Source organism: Azolla caroliniana, unplaced genomic scaffold (genome assembly GCF_043228905.1).
Source record: "Azolla caroliniana isolate FFs.n. ecotype wild unplaced genomic scaffold, voAzoCaro1.0.p SCAF_6, whole genome shotgun sequence".
Lineage (NCBI taxonomy): Eukaryota > Viridiplantae > Streptophyta > Polypodiopsida > Salviniales > Salviniaceae > Azolla > Azolla caroliniana.
The window spans coordinates 3,379,437-3,393,291 of record NW_028230441.1 but is presented as its reverse complement, the minus strand read 5'-3'; the positions used below and the strand labels follow the sequence as shown (position 1 = coordinate 3,393,291).

The window sequence follows — 13,855 nt, the reverse complement described above, 5'->3', positions numbered from 1 at the left end:
CTTAATACTTTACTATACATATATCCTGATTCCTACCACATGATGTGAAACAAATACCTTAAATTAGGCTTTCACACCTTATCCCAATTCAGAGGACACACACTGAATGAATAAATTCATTAAATTCAATATATATTCTGTACTTTACTTTATGGTCTTATAAATATATATATATATATATATCTCATCCCATTTTTGTAGGCTACATATATATAACACCCCACTAATACTATTACTACTACTACTACTAGTATTCTTATTGGGTCTGTATTTTAGAACCATTTAGTTTCCTTCCACATCTTTATTCATTCCTTTCCTCCAAGAATAAAATTTCAAAGTCATACCCCTTCCTTCTTCTTTTCTCAAATTTAAATTATCTCTGCTGATCCAATCCAGTTTTTACGGTCTTACTACCAATCTATCCATGTAAGTCTGGGAGTTCAATTAATCCATACACTGTCTGTCATTCATCCCTCCAAGCCCATCACTAATATTATATGCTTAATCATGTAATCATTTGGACTTATTGATTGATTCAATATGATATCCCCTCTTATAACTTGCCTCATCTTATTTATCCCATCTAATTATTCATGTAACCTAGCTCATGCCTACTTATTTCGATTATCCCTTTAACTAATCTTTCATCTAATTATTGTTATTTATGTAGGGCGGCGATTAGTCTGAGGCACATCCCATCATCAAGTTTGTATGTATCTCGGCCCACTTCGTGGCTAGAAAGTCGGTTCCATTTCAGGTAATTAAGGGTCCGTTTTTAATATTTAGTAGTTGACATGTACATCATCAGGAAGACCAGGCTTGAATCATGTTCAATTTGTCTAATTGTGATTAGAGCGCAAATTTTGCTTCTGGGTATTCCATTTAATCGCAATTAGGAGAACTGACAAGGCCCTCTAGATCGTGTCAAAACAATTAATTTTTGAGTTTTCCATGACGATAATCATGCGGCTAATCTAGTCAAGTTTAGCATAAGAAGTTTTTGGCAATTATTATCGCTATTGGTAATGGGAAGGAGATAGGTTGCTATAATTGTGTTTGCAAATTGGGTTGATTAAGTTTTTGGTTTTCGTCTCAAAATTGATTAGTTTCGCGGAGTATTATGATCATAAGAGAAGCGAATTTGGGAGTTTGCGAGTGGTCAATGACGATCTGGTACAGGTATTATTACAATTTATATTCTCTCATTTGATTTATTATGACAATTTAGGTAGGTTTCCTAATTGGCCAATCAATCGGTCAATCTCTTAATTAGATCTAATGGATGGATGATCAATTTCTTATACTTCTTTGATTGTGTTTCAATCTGTTGCCCTAATTTCTAGATTCACCGACTGAACCATAGTTTTGAATCTCTGAATCAGTGATCCCCCTCCAATAGGTTCCACCTGATGACGAGACCATAGTTTTGAATTAATTGCTCAATGAATATCTGAAATTCGACGAAGTAATTGTGTTTATTTCGATCATTTGAGTAGTTAAAAAGCAAATTGAAGAGCTAGAAGGATAGAATTATGTAGTACAAAGATCATATTTGATTAATCGGCAGCCTTGAATCCTTACAACCGACGAATTCAATTGATGGGCTCGTAATGTTATGTGACCGAGGAATTAATTTCTTTCGCGGTATTTGGCGATTACGTAACCGTAGTATGGTTTAATTTGAAAGGATCATGTTATTAATTGGATGATGAATCGATAGTAAAATTAAGCAATTGAAATGGATGTATAATGTGGTGGTGATGATAAGGCACGCTCAGGGTTTGGGACGCATCCTCATAGGGACATGGAGATCTTCACATATGTGGTCAATGGAGAGCTCACCCACAAGGACAGGTATCCTCTCTCTCTCTCATTTAGCTACATATATCTATATCTATAATAAGACTATATCTATATATCTATGACTATACCTATCTATAGTTATATGTGTGTATATACATACATATTGATATATGTATATGTATATATGTGTGTGGATTGGATTAGTAGTTTCTATGTTTGATCGAGCTCGGTTTCACACTATTCTTTGCCCACAAGAACACCCGAGTTTGTAAAGAGTGTATACACAACACACACACACACACACACACATACATACAGACCTTGGTCTCGTCACCACCGATGGAAATAAAGGTTTTCCATTCCCACATGGCCTTTTAAGTCTCATATTTTTTAACATTTCGATGAGTTCAGGAAACAAACAAAACAGATCCATCATGACTTTATGTCTCGATTTGTGTATGGTAGGCAAAACATCGTTTTGCTACCTACTAACCAATACTTCTTTTGCATCGTTCTTTCTTTTCTTTTCTTAGTATGGGTGTTCATGAGACCCTCGGGAGAGGGAGTATCCAATATATGAGCGCCGGACGTGGAGTAACACACTCGGAGATGAACAATGGCAATCAATTGTAAGACCTCTGATCTCTCTGTCCTTTCATTGAAGCAATCGTATACTTCGAATATATGGCATTATAAGATCGTCTTGAGAGTTAGCCACAATGTTTTGAATGCTTTGTTTGTGTGTCAAAAACAAAGGTAACTCCACAACCTCCAAATATGCCATGTGTATCGAAATGAAACATTGTATCGAAATGAATGAGAGAGAGAGAGAGAGAGAGAGAGAGAGAGAGAGAGGCTAGATGGATGTAGCTTAGTTGGTAAGGTTTCCTAGTGGAGACTAGGTGGTCATGTGTTCAACCCATACATTCCATGGTGGCATCTAGTGAAATAAGAGATATATATGGTGTAATAGAGAGGTGAGAAAATTAGGTTTCAAACCCAAGATGTTGTTAGAAATTTTGAGGATCGATTAGACAGACATAGAGTTACAATCACAAAGATGGATATATGAAAACAAAGATTCTATTACATACCTCCCTAGATACAAGCTAGTGCAAGAAGTACTTAAAGTTAATGGCACGTAGTTCAAGACTAAGTACATCATAACTTGCCCACAAAATATTCTTGTAGTTCACTTGATTAGTCAATCCTATTAGCTTACTTCGCTCCATCCTAAAAGCATTGTGTCCTACTCATCTACCCATATGGCTAGGTTGCACAATAGTAGTCATTTGGGGCGTTATCACGAAATATGCCCACTAAGTGCACATATAGGGATAATTTGACAACTTGGGGTTGATCATTAATTATATCTAACAGATGTAGTGCTAGTAATATAAATGACTTACCACTAGGGTAAGCTAATTACGAGAGAGAGAGAGAGAGAGAGAGAGAGAGAGAGTTTCCACATAGAAATAATATTACTCTTAAGGGTCACCCAAAAGAAAAGATGTCACTTAAATGTTTGCATACCCAAGCACCCCGAGAGCATAAAAATTCGTTCACATCATGACTAGCGATCCAAGGCATAGAGCCACAAAATCTTGAATAAAAGTGAGGTTTATTTATAAGTGATAAACCTTTCCGTAATCTTGAATATAAGTTCAATGCTCATCAATAATCATTATTTTTGTTTCACTCTACATGACTTAAAGAAACGACTCGTTAAATTTTGTGAAAATAATAAATTTTGAATTCACTTGCCTTGCAGACTTCGTTTCTTGCAAATTTGGATAAAGCCAGACCGATTAGGCTATGATCCGAATTATGGGTCACGGATTTTCAGGTACACATGTCTAGCATTTTTAACGAATATTTACATTGACAGTTTTTTTGATATTCTCTTTTGTGTTTGAACATGTAAGCGGACAAAAGTTACAGTGTTTATTCCGCTCATACATGCCAAATGTTTTCGTGTAACATTGGGTCAAATCATCTTATTGATAAGCCTAAAAGAATTTGTTGTAATACATTTACATGATCATATCCCATTTCTATCATCATGTCCCAGAAAGATTCAATTACTTCTCACTTGTAAATAGTGTCCTTTCATAAGTAATTCAGATTACCTCAAATGCTTCATCATTCCAAATTAAATGACATTTATAATGTATTTATTTTTCAAACCCATTTATAGGAAAGAAGATCGACACAACAAGCTCCATCATGTTATTACAAGCTATAAAAAGTTTCAAGGAGACGAAAACACAAAAGAAGGAATCATACCCATCCACCAAGATGCCAACATCTTTGTGTCGGAAGCTGATGCTGGCTTTAAACAAGAATTTGTTGTAGAGAAGAAGAGGCAAGCATACGTTGTCTGCATTGAAGGGTCTCTTGCTGTCATCCATAACAATGCAGATGAAAGCATTGTGGTAGAAGCACGAGATGCTCTAGAGGTATACTTTATTTGGGAATTAAAGAATAGTCATATAAATCTAAACTTATATCATAAATCAACTTACATTTCAATTTGACCCTCACAGATTGTTGGCAACAATAATCATGCTGTTACACTTGACCTTCAAGCAAAAGAACAAGGGGCACACTTCATTGTAATGGAGATGGCTAAGGCATGATATATCATATACCATGGATAAGGAGAACTGTTAATCTCTTGAATTTTAAATGCCAAAAATCACATTTACTTCAGACAATTTGAAATTATAACCTCTATAATTTTTAGCTCTTTAGAATAATATGGTGTTTTCACTATAGTCATATATACTTGGTCACATTTTCATCCTCAATGTCCAATATATCATGACAGTTCATAATCTTGACAGCATAAATGTGTTATACGCACAATTGTTTCATTAGATTGTTCTCACTCTTCATGTTATGTATGCTACTGGGATGGTGTTTTTTAATAATCCACACATTCAGGTTTAAATCCAATTACTTGCTATAGTTTACCAAATGACAATTTGGTTCCCTCTTATCTCTGTTTGAAATTCAAACAATTATGAAATTCAATTGATTACGGCAGTGGAAGAAATCTTTGAAAGAAAAACATGGATCATAACCTTTGAATGAAAATTATGGATGAAATGTATGTATAACAATCAAGCCTCTTTCTCTCTTTCCCAAGTTAGGAAACATCCTCTCGTTGATTGTAACTCTTTTCTCATGAGCGGACAAAAAGAGATACAATACGATTTATGAGCCTTCACCCAAAAGACATGACAAAATTACATAAAGATGCTTAAACACCTCATAAATAGTGCTCATAAAAACTTTACATCTGAGTCCCCACTCATGTCAAACTAATGATACACACTCAGAAGAGAAAAAAATTCAGGAATATAGTCTTTTTGCTTATTTTGGTATGCTGAAATTCAACAAAAACACCACATCTGAAGGTCTTATTCCATGTACTAAAAAAACCTGATTCCTCACGTTCCCTAAGACCTTGACGGGTTGCGACAAAGCTCTGAATAGACTCTAACTGGAAGAAAAAATTTGGGCTTTCCAGCACCTTCAATAATTAAAAGACAAATCTTATCTACCTGATTCTAAAATTAAAAACCCTACCTCCTCAAGCAAAATATTTGAAGATAAGAATTAATTCCATCATGGATCAAACTTCAATGACACCACACGGGCATGCCGATTCTGTTTTGCAGATTTCACAAAGATCATGTTTAAACAACGAGGTGCCCACCATGGTGTTTTCACCTCTTGCTCTCCTTGTAAGCATGCAACTGCAGAGAACATCCAATGAAACCTTTCAGCTGTTTGTTTTCAAGGAATAAGACCAATGCAACATATTGTTTGCCATCCCCAGTTCAAAGAAAACAGTGTATATAACCCTATGTTTCCATTGAAGCCCAGTCTGCATCTCATATCTAGTCAAGGGAATTGCAATTATCCGAGTGTGTGCACGAATGAAAATATTTGGTTCAAAATGAATATTTTTGTACGAGAGAGCATTTGGTATGCATATTGTATGATGCATTCCCAGACTTACAAAGTGAGTAACTCAATTATTTGAATTTATATATGTGATATAAGGTTGGATTAAGGGATTGCAATTTTGGATAGTCAAAACATATTTGAGTTGTTCAGATTCCTTGATATGACATTAAATCAAAATATGCATAGTGTTCATCGACTTATCTTGATGTACTTATGATATACCACAATAATTGATCAGTTGGATGCATATATTATGCATAAGATTCAAGGTCACAAGAAGACATCAATCAAGATGCTCTTTCATAAGTTGACTAGCCATATGCATAATCCGACTTCATGTCATATTGATGAATCAAAACTAATCAAATCTTTTGTATACCCTAAAATTGCATTGAATCATATCCGACTAGATATCCAGCTGAAACTCAGGAGTGCCTGCCTAATCCTGTAATCTGGCTTCATAACATTATACATGAATCCCATAAATATCATATTCACTACTTAAGTTGGCAATGTTTCATGTGAATATATACCAAGAACTTCTCCCCACACATGCATTCATTCTCCTGAACACTTACTTCTCATGGGACACGTTGGTCCCTGTGAACATTAACATATCATCATCATCATCACCCCAGACAACAAATCGAATTTTAAACATAAACAGTTAACCTATGAATGCCAGCAACAAATCTTTGAATATTTCATCCTTACCTTTCACCCTACGAAGCTCTTGACACATTACAAAGAAGTCACCCCATTTCATTCTCGATCGCCTGATGAACCGCAATATCTCTTCGGTAGTAAAATTAGATAGCTTATCAAGGAACTCGCCATTGACATAGTTCTGCTTGAAGGTTTCCTTGTATCTTCCCAATCCAATGTCCTCCAACCAGGCTCCAGCATCCTAAAGAATGAGCAAAAAAACGCATATCAAAATGGAAAAAAGATGACAGAAAATATGGGTATCAGAAAACAAAAACTCAACCTCGCTCAGATAAAAACACATCTAAATGATTGGAGAAAACAGAATACATCGAACCAAGCAGCAAAGATAGAACCAAAAATGAAGTTTTTCTTATTAAAATGGAAGGCCAGCAGCAGACAGCAACAAAAAATCAGGTGATTGAAAGTAAAGCAAACATGCCAAATACATGTAATTTAGGATTAAAGGTGTCCACAGGAAAACGCTGTCATTTTCCTGATGACAAAAGCTCAGAGATCAACACAAGGAAAAGAAAGAAAAATGTAGAACACAAACACCTAATGAGGAAAACAGATAAAGAAATGAAGAGAACGGAATGATGGAAGAAGAAAAGTCGGAAAAAGGACGATGGGAAGAGAAACTCGGAATAGTAGTAACAACAAGAGGGAGAGAAATCAAAGAATGCAGAGAAGAAGAAATGAAATCAAATAGAATCCAGATATAGACGGATAGATAGTGTTAAAAACCTCCACAGTCCAGATGAAGAAATCAATGGCTTCGGGGCCTCGTCTCTTCCTGTTGGCCTTGCTTCCTTTCCTCCATGGCCGCGAATATGCAGCAGGAGAATAAGGCAACAATGTCATTGATTACGACGATGATGATAATGAGTAGAGGCAAAAAAAGATCAGAAGAGAAAGCGAAACAGTCAACAGAGGAGCAGGATGAAGAAGAAGAAGAAGAAGAAGAAGAAGAAGATGATGATGAGAAGTAATGGCAGATTAAGGTGGATTTTCCCGCTGCAAGCCCTCTCTCTCTCTCTCTATCTCCTTGTCCGTTCTGTTTCTCTTTCCTCTTGATCTTCTGCTACTTCTGAAGAAAACCTAAAACTCTGGGACTCTATGTCCCTCCCAGACTGTGTGGGTGGATGTGTGTCTGTGTCTGTGTCTGTGTCTGTGTCGTCTTCTCCTCCTCCTCTTCCTGCTCTTCCTTCAGATTCTGTCTGTATGTATGTATGTATGTCTGTCTGCCTTGGCCCTTCTTTCTGTCTGTCTGTCTGTCTGTCTGTCTTTATAGGGAGGGGGAGAAGATGGATAATCAGCAAGCAAAGCAAAGCAAAGCTAAGCAGGGGATGGTGATCGACGACAATGATCCTTGCCTTCTACTCTCTGCCTTTCTGTCTCTGTCTCTGTCTCTGTCTCTGCTTTTCTGTAATCCTTCCATCATGAATCATGATGATGATGGTTGGGATGCATGCATGCATCATGATGGATGGGTCATCATGTGGTTGGATGCATGCATCATGATGGTCCATGGATGGATGGATAGATGGATAGATGGATGACATACATAAGAGCCTGGAGGCACAACTCCTCTCAGCGAGAGTTCAGTTCGGTCGGCCCGCAACTCTTATCACCCTCCCGTCCGTCTGTCCGTCCATCCGTCCCATACATTAAGCGCTTGGCATTCCTCGTGACACACACACACACATACACACCGACGCGGACCCACAGACAGAGATTTCTCATTCACATGCATCAAATGCTCGTATGAAGCCCCTATTGTAGTTTTGTGTGAAGTCATGAAGGTTCGTTGCTCAAATATGACTTGGATGTGCATATGGAGTAATCGTGCGATAGTAATCCTCGAGCATGCATGCATACGGAGATCATCGGATCAATCAGTACATTGTTTGCATGAGCCTTATATGTATATGAGATGTCCCCATGAATTGGAGGATTGCAAGTCGGCACATGAATGGGGTGGAAATGTTTGATGGTTGGGTGGTAGAAATAGGTGGTTGTGTTATATATTTTGTGTGTGTAGAACTCAACCCCACATGGGTGTCGTAGTTCAAACTTGTGAAGGGTTAGGCACTTGTCCATGAGTTGAAGTGCCCAAGAATAGGCAATCGAATGGTTATGCATATATCCTATGAGCATTTAATCATATTCCACAAGCGAACAAACTCGATCTCCCCCCTCTGCTCTTTGCTTGAAGGTTATGTGTACCTTCTTCTAGGGTGGGAGGCTTGACCTATGTTGAGACTCTGTTAATGGGGCCATAGCTCTAGTTAATGAATCATGTGTGATCCTATCGGAACCCAACGTACAACTTGCACCAACACTCAACAATATGGGACATCAAGGAGATTCAAGTTCGTCTCACGCCATCACTAGGAGGTGGTCGGGTGGTTGTGCACCCCTTGGATATAACTTTCATTATATTATGCTTACTTATTAGATAGCCTCTAGCAAATACCGTGTAAGACGAGTCAACATCATCAATTCATCCAATCTTCCCATCCAAAAGACTTTGATAATCATTGTCTCGTTTCTTATGTGAGAGCTTAAATTTGTCAAAATATACATTGTTACCCGTCAAAAGACACCGATTTGTTGTTCTCTTATTTGGGACTTGGCAATTAGTTTTCTTTCTTATGTCGTACATCAATTCACATCAATAACCACGCATCGGTTTTTGAGAATGTACATAAATACAATATTGGTACTTTCGATCTCACATCAACTTCTCAATGTACTTGGGAAGATCTATGTGCAATCCTAGTTGGAACTATCCGTTTCACATTTAAGGTCGTACAAAATGTAGACAGATTTTCAATTTTGCCCATCGATGTGGATGCCCTCTCTATTGATTTCAAGAATGCTACTTTCCATTGTATAGATCATTAACTAGGTCGCACCTTGTCTATGTATCATGCATGTTGTACAAATTCGATAAAAAACCATGGGCGCATTTCATATAATAGAACTCCTAACCAACTTGAAAGTGGAAAGGATACAAAATAAATGTTTTAAAGTGTTTATTTTATATTATATTATTACTTCATTAGTGTGGAAACTTTCAAGATGATTATAGAATTAGTGATTGGCACACATATACTTGTTAATTGATCGTATTGCTGTAACATGCCACTGGTCCCACACTATTAAGCATCATACTAGGCAGAACAAATTGGTTTAATAATTAGCATCATACACTTTAGGACTTCCACAAACTTCAACATTAGAAACACATTCGTGTTGAGGTGTGATATAAGACGACATTAATTAATTTGCAAAGTTATCACAATCTTTCTTTCATGCTCCAAGAATATTTTGTATGTGGTGCAAAATTTTACCTAAAAGAATTGTAAACCAACATAATAATAGCAGACAAAGTCTAGTGAATTTATAATTTTTTGTTGGTTGCCACCTAAAGGGTTATTTGTACGATACTAAACATTCTAACACACTTTCAATTGTTGATTGTGAAATACATGTGATGTGTTGCTCAAAAGAGAGATTGCAAGAACAAGCAAAATTGATGCTCGAGGAATTAATGGTAGATCAATTGTGGAAAGATCGGTTATTTTATATAAAAAAATCTATATTTTTGTAATGCATAGCAACGATTTCTATCATAAGTCGATTCATGATAGAGCTTGTTTTGTGGTAGAATTATCATATAGACAACATATTACCAATTTTGAATGATGATCTCATCCAATGTTGCACTCAAAATGTAAATTTCATCTGCCATTCCATGTGAAATTGTTTCTTTTGCAAGCAGTTGTTGATGGGATTGACTTCTGTTGGTGACGTTGAAACACAGATCATTTTAGATGGGATAGATACGTTTTTTTATATGATGACCATCAAGGATCCTAGAAATTTAGATGCCCAATCGATGAATCATTGCAACCAAGTCATACAATTACCTTAAGTTGGGAAGAGTTGCCTTTACATCACTTAGTCTTAGAACATCTTAGAGGGTTTTCCTTGGTACGCATTCTAGTAGGGGCAATGAGTTTTTTTTTTTGGTATTTCATGATGTTTCCATACATGGTGTGTGTGTGTAGCGCGCACACGTAAGAGAGGGAGAGATAGAGATTACAAGCACTTCCATCTATGTACATATATGTTGGATCAAAACCTAAATATTCAAATGTAGTAACCAAATATTTGATCATATGAATGGAATGTATTTGTTGCACGTGCTCGCAAATGGTCCCCTTTCCTATTTGTTTACAAAAAACTAAATGTATTATATAGGTCTAAGAATCGATCGCAAGATTTTAGGATATTTAAGTTGGCAAGAACTACCTAGTGGATGGTGTTTTTACACCGAAAATCTCATTGAATATATTATATTACAAAAATCCATGTATATGCACCATTAGAAATTTGAAGGAGAGTATCAACAATTACACATTGTGTCCATGTTAATTTCAAGCCGCATTAACATATATGTAATCCGGTTCAATGATTCATAATCAAGTATATTACCTAAGAATGTATAAGTAAGGGCACATCTCTATACTCACATGTTCCTTTAAGGAAATTATGCTCTATTATTTTCTAATGTTTTCGTCATGAGGTGAATGCACCTCAATTGAGCTTAACTTTCTAAGATGTATCTTTAGAGGCTACAAGACCAATAATTGGATCCCTTTTGATAACTCAAAAGAGAACCAAGCTTACCTTCCCATTAATAAGGTTTGTGCACTGTTGTGTTTCATAAGTTAATGTCAAGTGTACAAGAAATGTTGCCATATCCAACCTAATGTTTCACATTATTCTAGCATTGGCTTTTGCACTTGCGCTTGCAACTTTAAAGTGCATTTGTCTCTCAAGAGTGGGCGTTTTTAAAGGAAAAACTTGTATCATGATGTACCGAATATCAATTGATGAAAAGAGGATCTCAAGTAATAGGATTTTCTAAGAGATGGCCACTTAAAACAAAAGAGTGTTCTCCCCTAGTGAGAATGAGGATCACACTATTTAAGTATTACAATAAACAACTCACAAATATCCTTTTGGAGATGTTATCTTGCTTGATTTCTAAATTTGGCCAATTAGTATAATTGGATTTATATGTTAATGCATCCCAAACTCTCCACTTTTTGCCCATTGATAGTAATGAGATTTCGTAAACTTTTATTGTTTAGCGTGATATTGTGAAATAGTACATGTTTTCCAATCCCATGATGTAGAAGATCCTTGTACTTTTGTACATGTTATATACTCCACTAACTTTTGACACAAAAAGGTGAGCACTTACACTCACTCCACCCCTATCTCTCTTTTAAAAAAACATGTTGGATTGTTATTGAATGTACATAAAAGTCCATTATAATCACCACTAGTGAAATAAAGGTAGCAAGTATTGTAGAAAAGTTGAATAAAATTATAACTAGAAAGAGCCTAGTCACAAAGTTCCCAACAAGTACATTTGCAAGAAAATACGGTTGGCAGAAGGTGAGGGGTGATGTTGATAAGTCCCCAAAACATGAAACAATATTCAAGCTAAAACTCGATGTGGCAAGTGTGTCAAAACATTGAGGACATGAAGGAGAGTTATGCACTCAAAGGTAGCAAAGGAGAAGGGAGTGTGTTCAGAAAAGAATAACTTTTGAACAAAGACAATGAACATTTTAGAGAATGTTTCCATTGATGACCGAACCATGACCAAATTTCAAATTATCATTGGCCTTCTTTGGTAATTAAAAAATAATGCAGAATCTTCACTTTGTCAATAGTAAGTTGAAGCTTGGTCGAATACAATTGGTTATAATGCCAACTCTACCTTCCTTCCAAAGGTGAGTCAAAACTTTGGCATATTTTTTATGGGTCTGTTCTGAGTACACAAAGCAAACTCCTTTATGACAACAACCATCACAAAGTAATACTCTTCACGACATATAGAAATCATGGCTCTGGACTTGCGTCTCAAAATAGTTGGAAGGATTGTCAATAAGCTTAGTTTTGGCCTTTACAATCATGATCCAAGGATGCTCTTTTGATGCCTATATGACATTAGGGATCGTTAAGAATATGAATGGAGGTAAAAATAAAGATAAAGGTGGAAACTTTGGTTTTTCAACCCTCCACCACAACGTAGTCAACGCCACATATGCAAATCAAACATTTTTATCACATTAGCTCTACTTGTCGGGAAAACTATGAACAAAATGATCCTACCTCTTACATTTAAACAAACGTTTGGGAAGTGAAGTGTGCTGAATATGGAAGTGAAGCCAATTTGAAGTGAATGTAAAAAATGAGGTGCCACATATACATATCATATTCTAAAGGATACGAAACACTAATATCTCCGATCAAGGTTGTGGAACATGAAGTTCTTTCCCCACTAAACTAGCTTGTTTGCAAATATACATCAACATGTAAATAGGAACAACCTTAATAGTCACCTCAACATGGCAATGAGTAAATGACCACTCCACTAGATTAAACAAGGGAAGAAAAATGTGTGCAATGAATCTTACACCAAGGACACCAACATCATCAACACATGTATCCACGCAACAAGTGAACTCATTTACCATAGGAAAAACCTTATCCAACGAAATAAATGAGCGTGTCTCATTCTCACCATGGAGAAAAAAAATGAAAGCAACAACCTTTCTTCTAGTTGAGCACAAATGGTTCAAGAGATGGGATGTGGCAACACAATATGACATGCACGCCAATGAGTCGATGGCATGCTCATGGCAAACATCAACCCGAACCTTATAGATACACTCATATCAAAGTGGAACAAGGATGTCAAGTACAAAAAATTGCAATAGTATTACACTAACATGAACCCCACATGTTAGTGTTGGCATAAAAGGCCGACTCCTTCCACTTTGTATCCTAGCGTGAACACGTCTTGAAGTTAGGGCTTGAGTATATAAGCTCAACCCTAACATTGTAACCATAGTATGAACCATACGCACCATAAGTGCATTCTCATTCGCGAATAATTCAATCATTCGCGAAAGAAAAACACCCTCAACGAATGATAAATATCATACTTTTGGATTAACTATTTATTATGAGGTAGATAAGCCTAAAAATGAAAACAAAAAACAAAAAAAAAAACATTAAAAAAATGGGAAAAAAAAACACAAGAATGTTTGGATAACATTCTCATTCGTTTTCCAACGTAGGAAAACGAATGTTATACTAGACGAACACGAATTTTACGTACTATGATTGTAACCATAGATTGACATATTCTCATTCGTTTTACCAAACGAATGCATACGAATGCATGAAAAAATATTCGTAAAAATAAAGAAAAAGAAAGCAGAGTTCTTTTTTTGGAAAAAAAAAGAGTTCATACTTTTTACTTTCTTAGATATAT

General features: G+C 36.2%; 2 protein-coding genes across 2 annotated transcripts; one reads left to right on the top strand and one right to left on the bottom strand.

The window, feature by feature from the left end:
* The first annotated feature begins 407 nt into the window (after positions 1 to 407).
* On the top strand, positions 408 to 4,520 carry LOC147862623 (uncharacterized). The gene is made up of 8 exons (XM_087321380.1): positions 408 to 426; positions 671 to 757; positions 1,107 to 1,179; positions 1,769 to 1,854; positions 2,337 to 2,432; positions 3,575 to 3,649; positions 4,001 to 4,262; positions 4,350 to 4,520. Coding segments are annotated over exons 1-8 (774 nt in total). The 5' UTR covers positions 408 to 424; the 3' UTR covers positions 4,443 to 4,520.
* A 534-nt stretch (positions 4,521 to 5,054) lies between these two features.
* Positions 5,055 to 7,381, bottom strand: LOC147862622 (uncharacterized). The gene is made up of 3 exons (XM_087321381.1): positions 7,234 to 7,381; positions 6,496 to 6,688; positions 5,055 to 5,567 (listed from the first exon to the last, which is right to left on the bottom strand). The coding sequence occupies exons 1-3, from the start codon at positions 7,348 to 7,350 to the stop codon at positions 5,437 to 5,439; spliced, it is 441 nt and encodes a 146-aa protein (XP_087177507.1). The 5' UTR covers positions 7,351 to 7,381; the 3' UTR covers positions 5,055 to 5,436.
* Between the last annotated feature and the right edge of the window lie 6,474 nt (positions 7,382 to 13,855).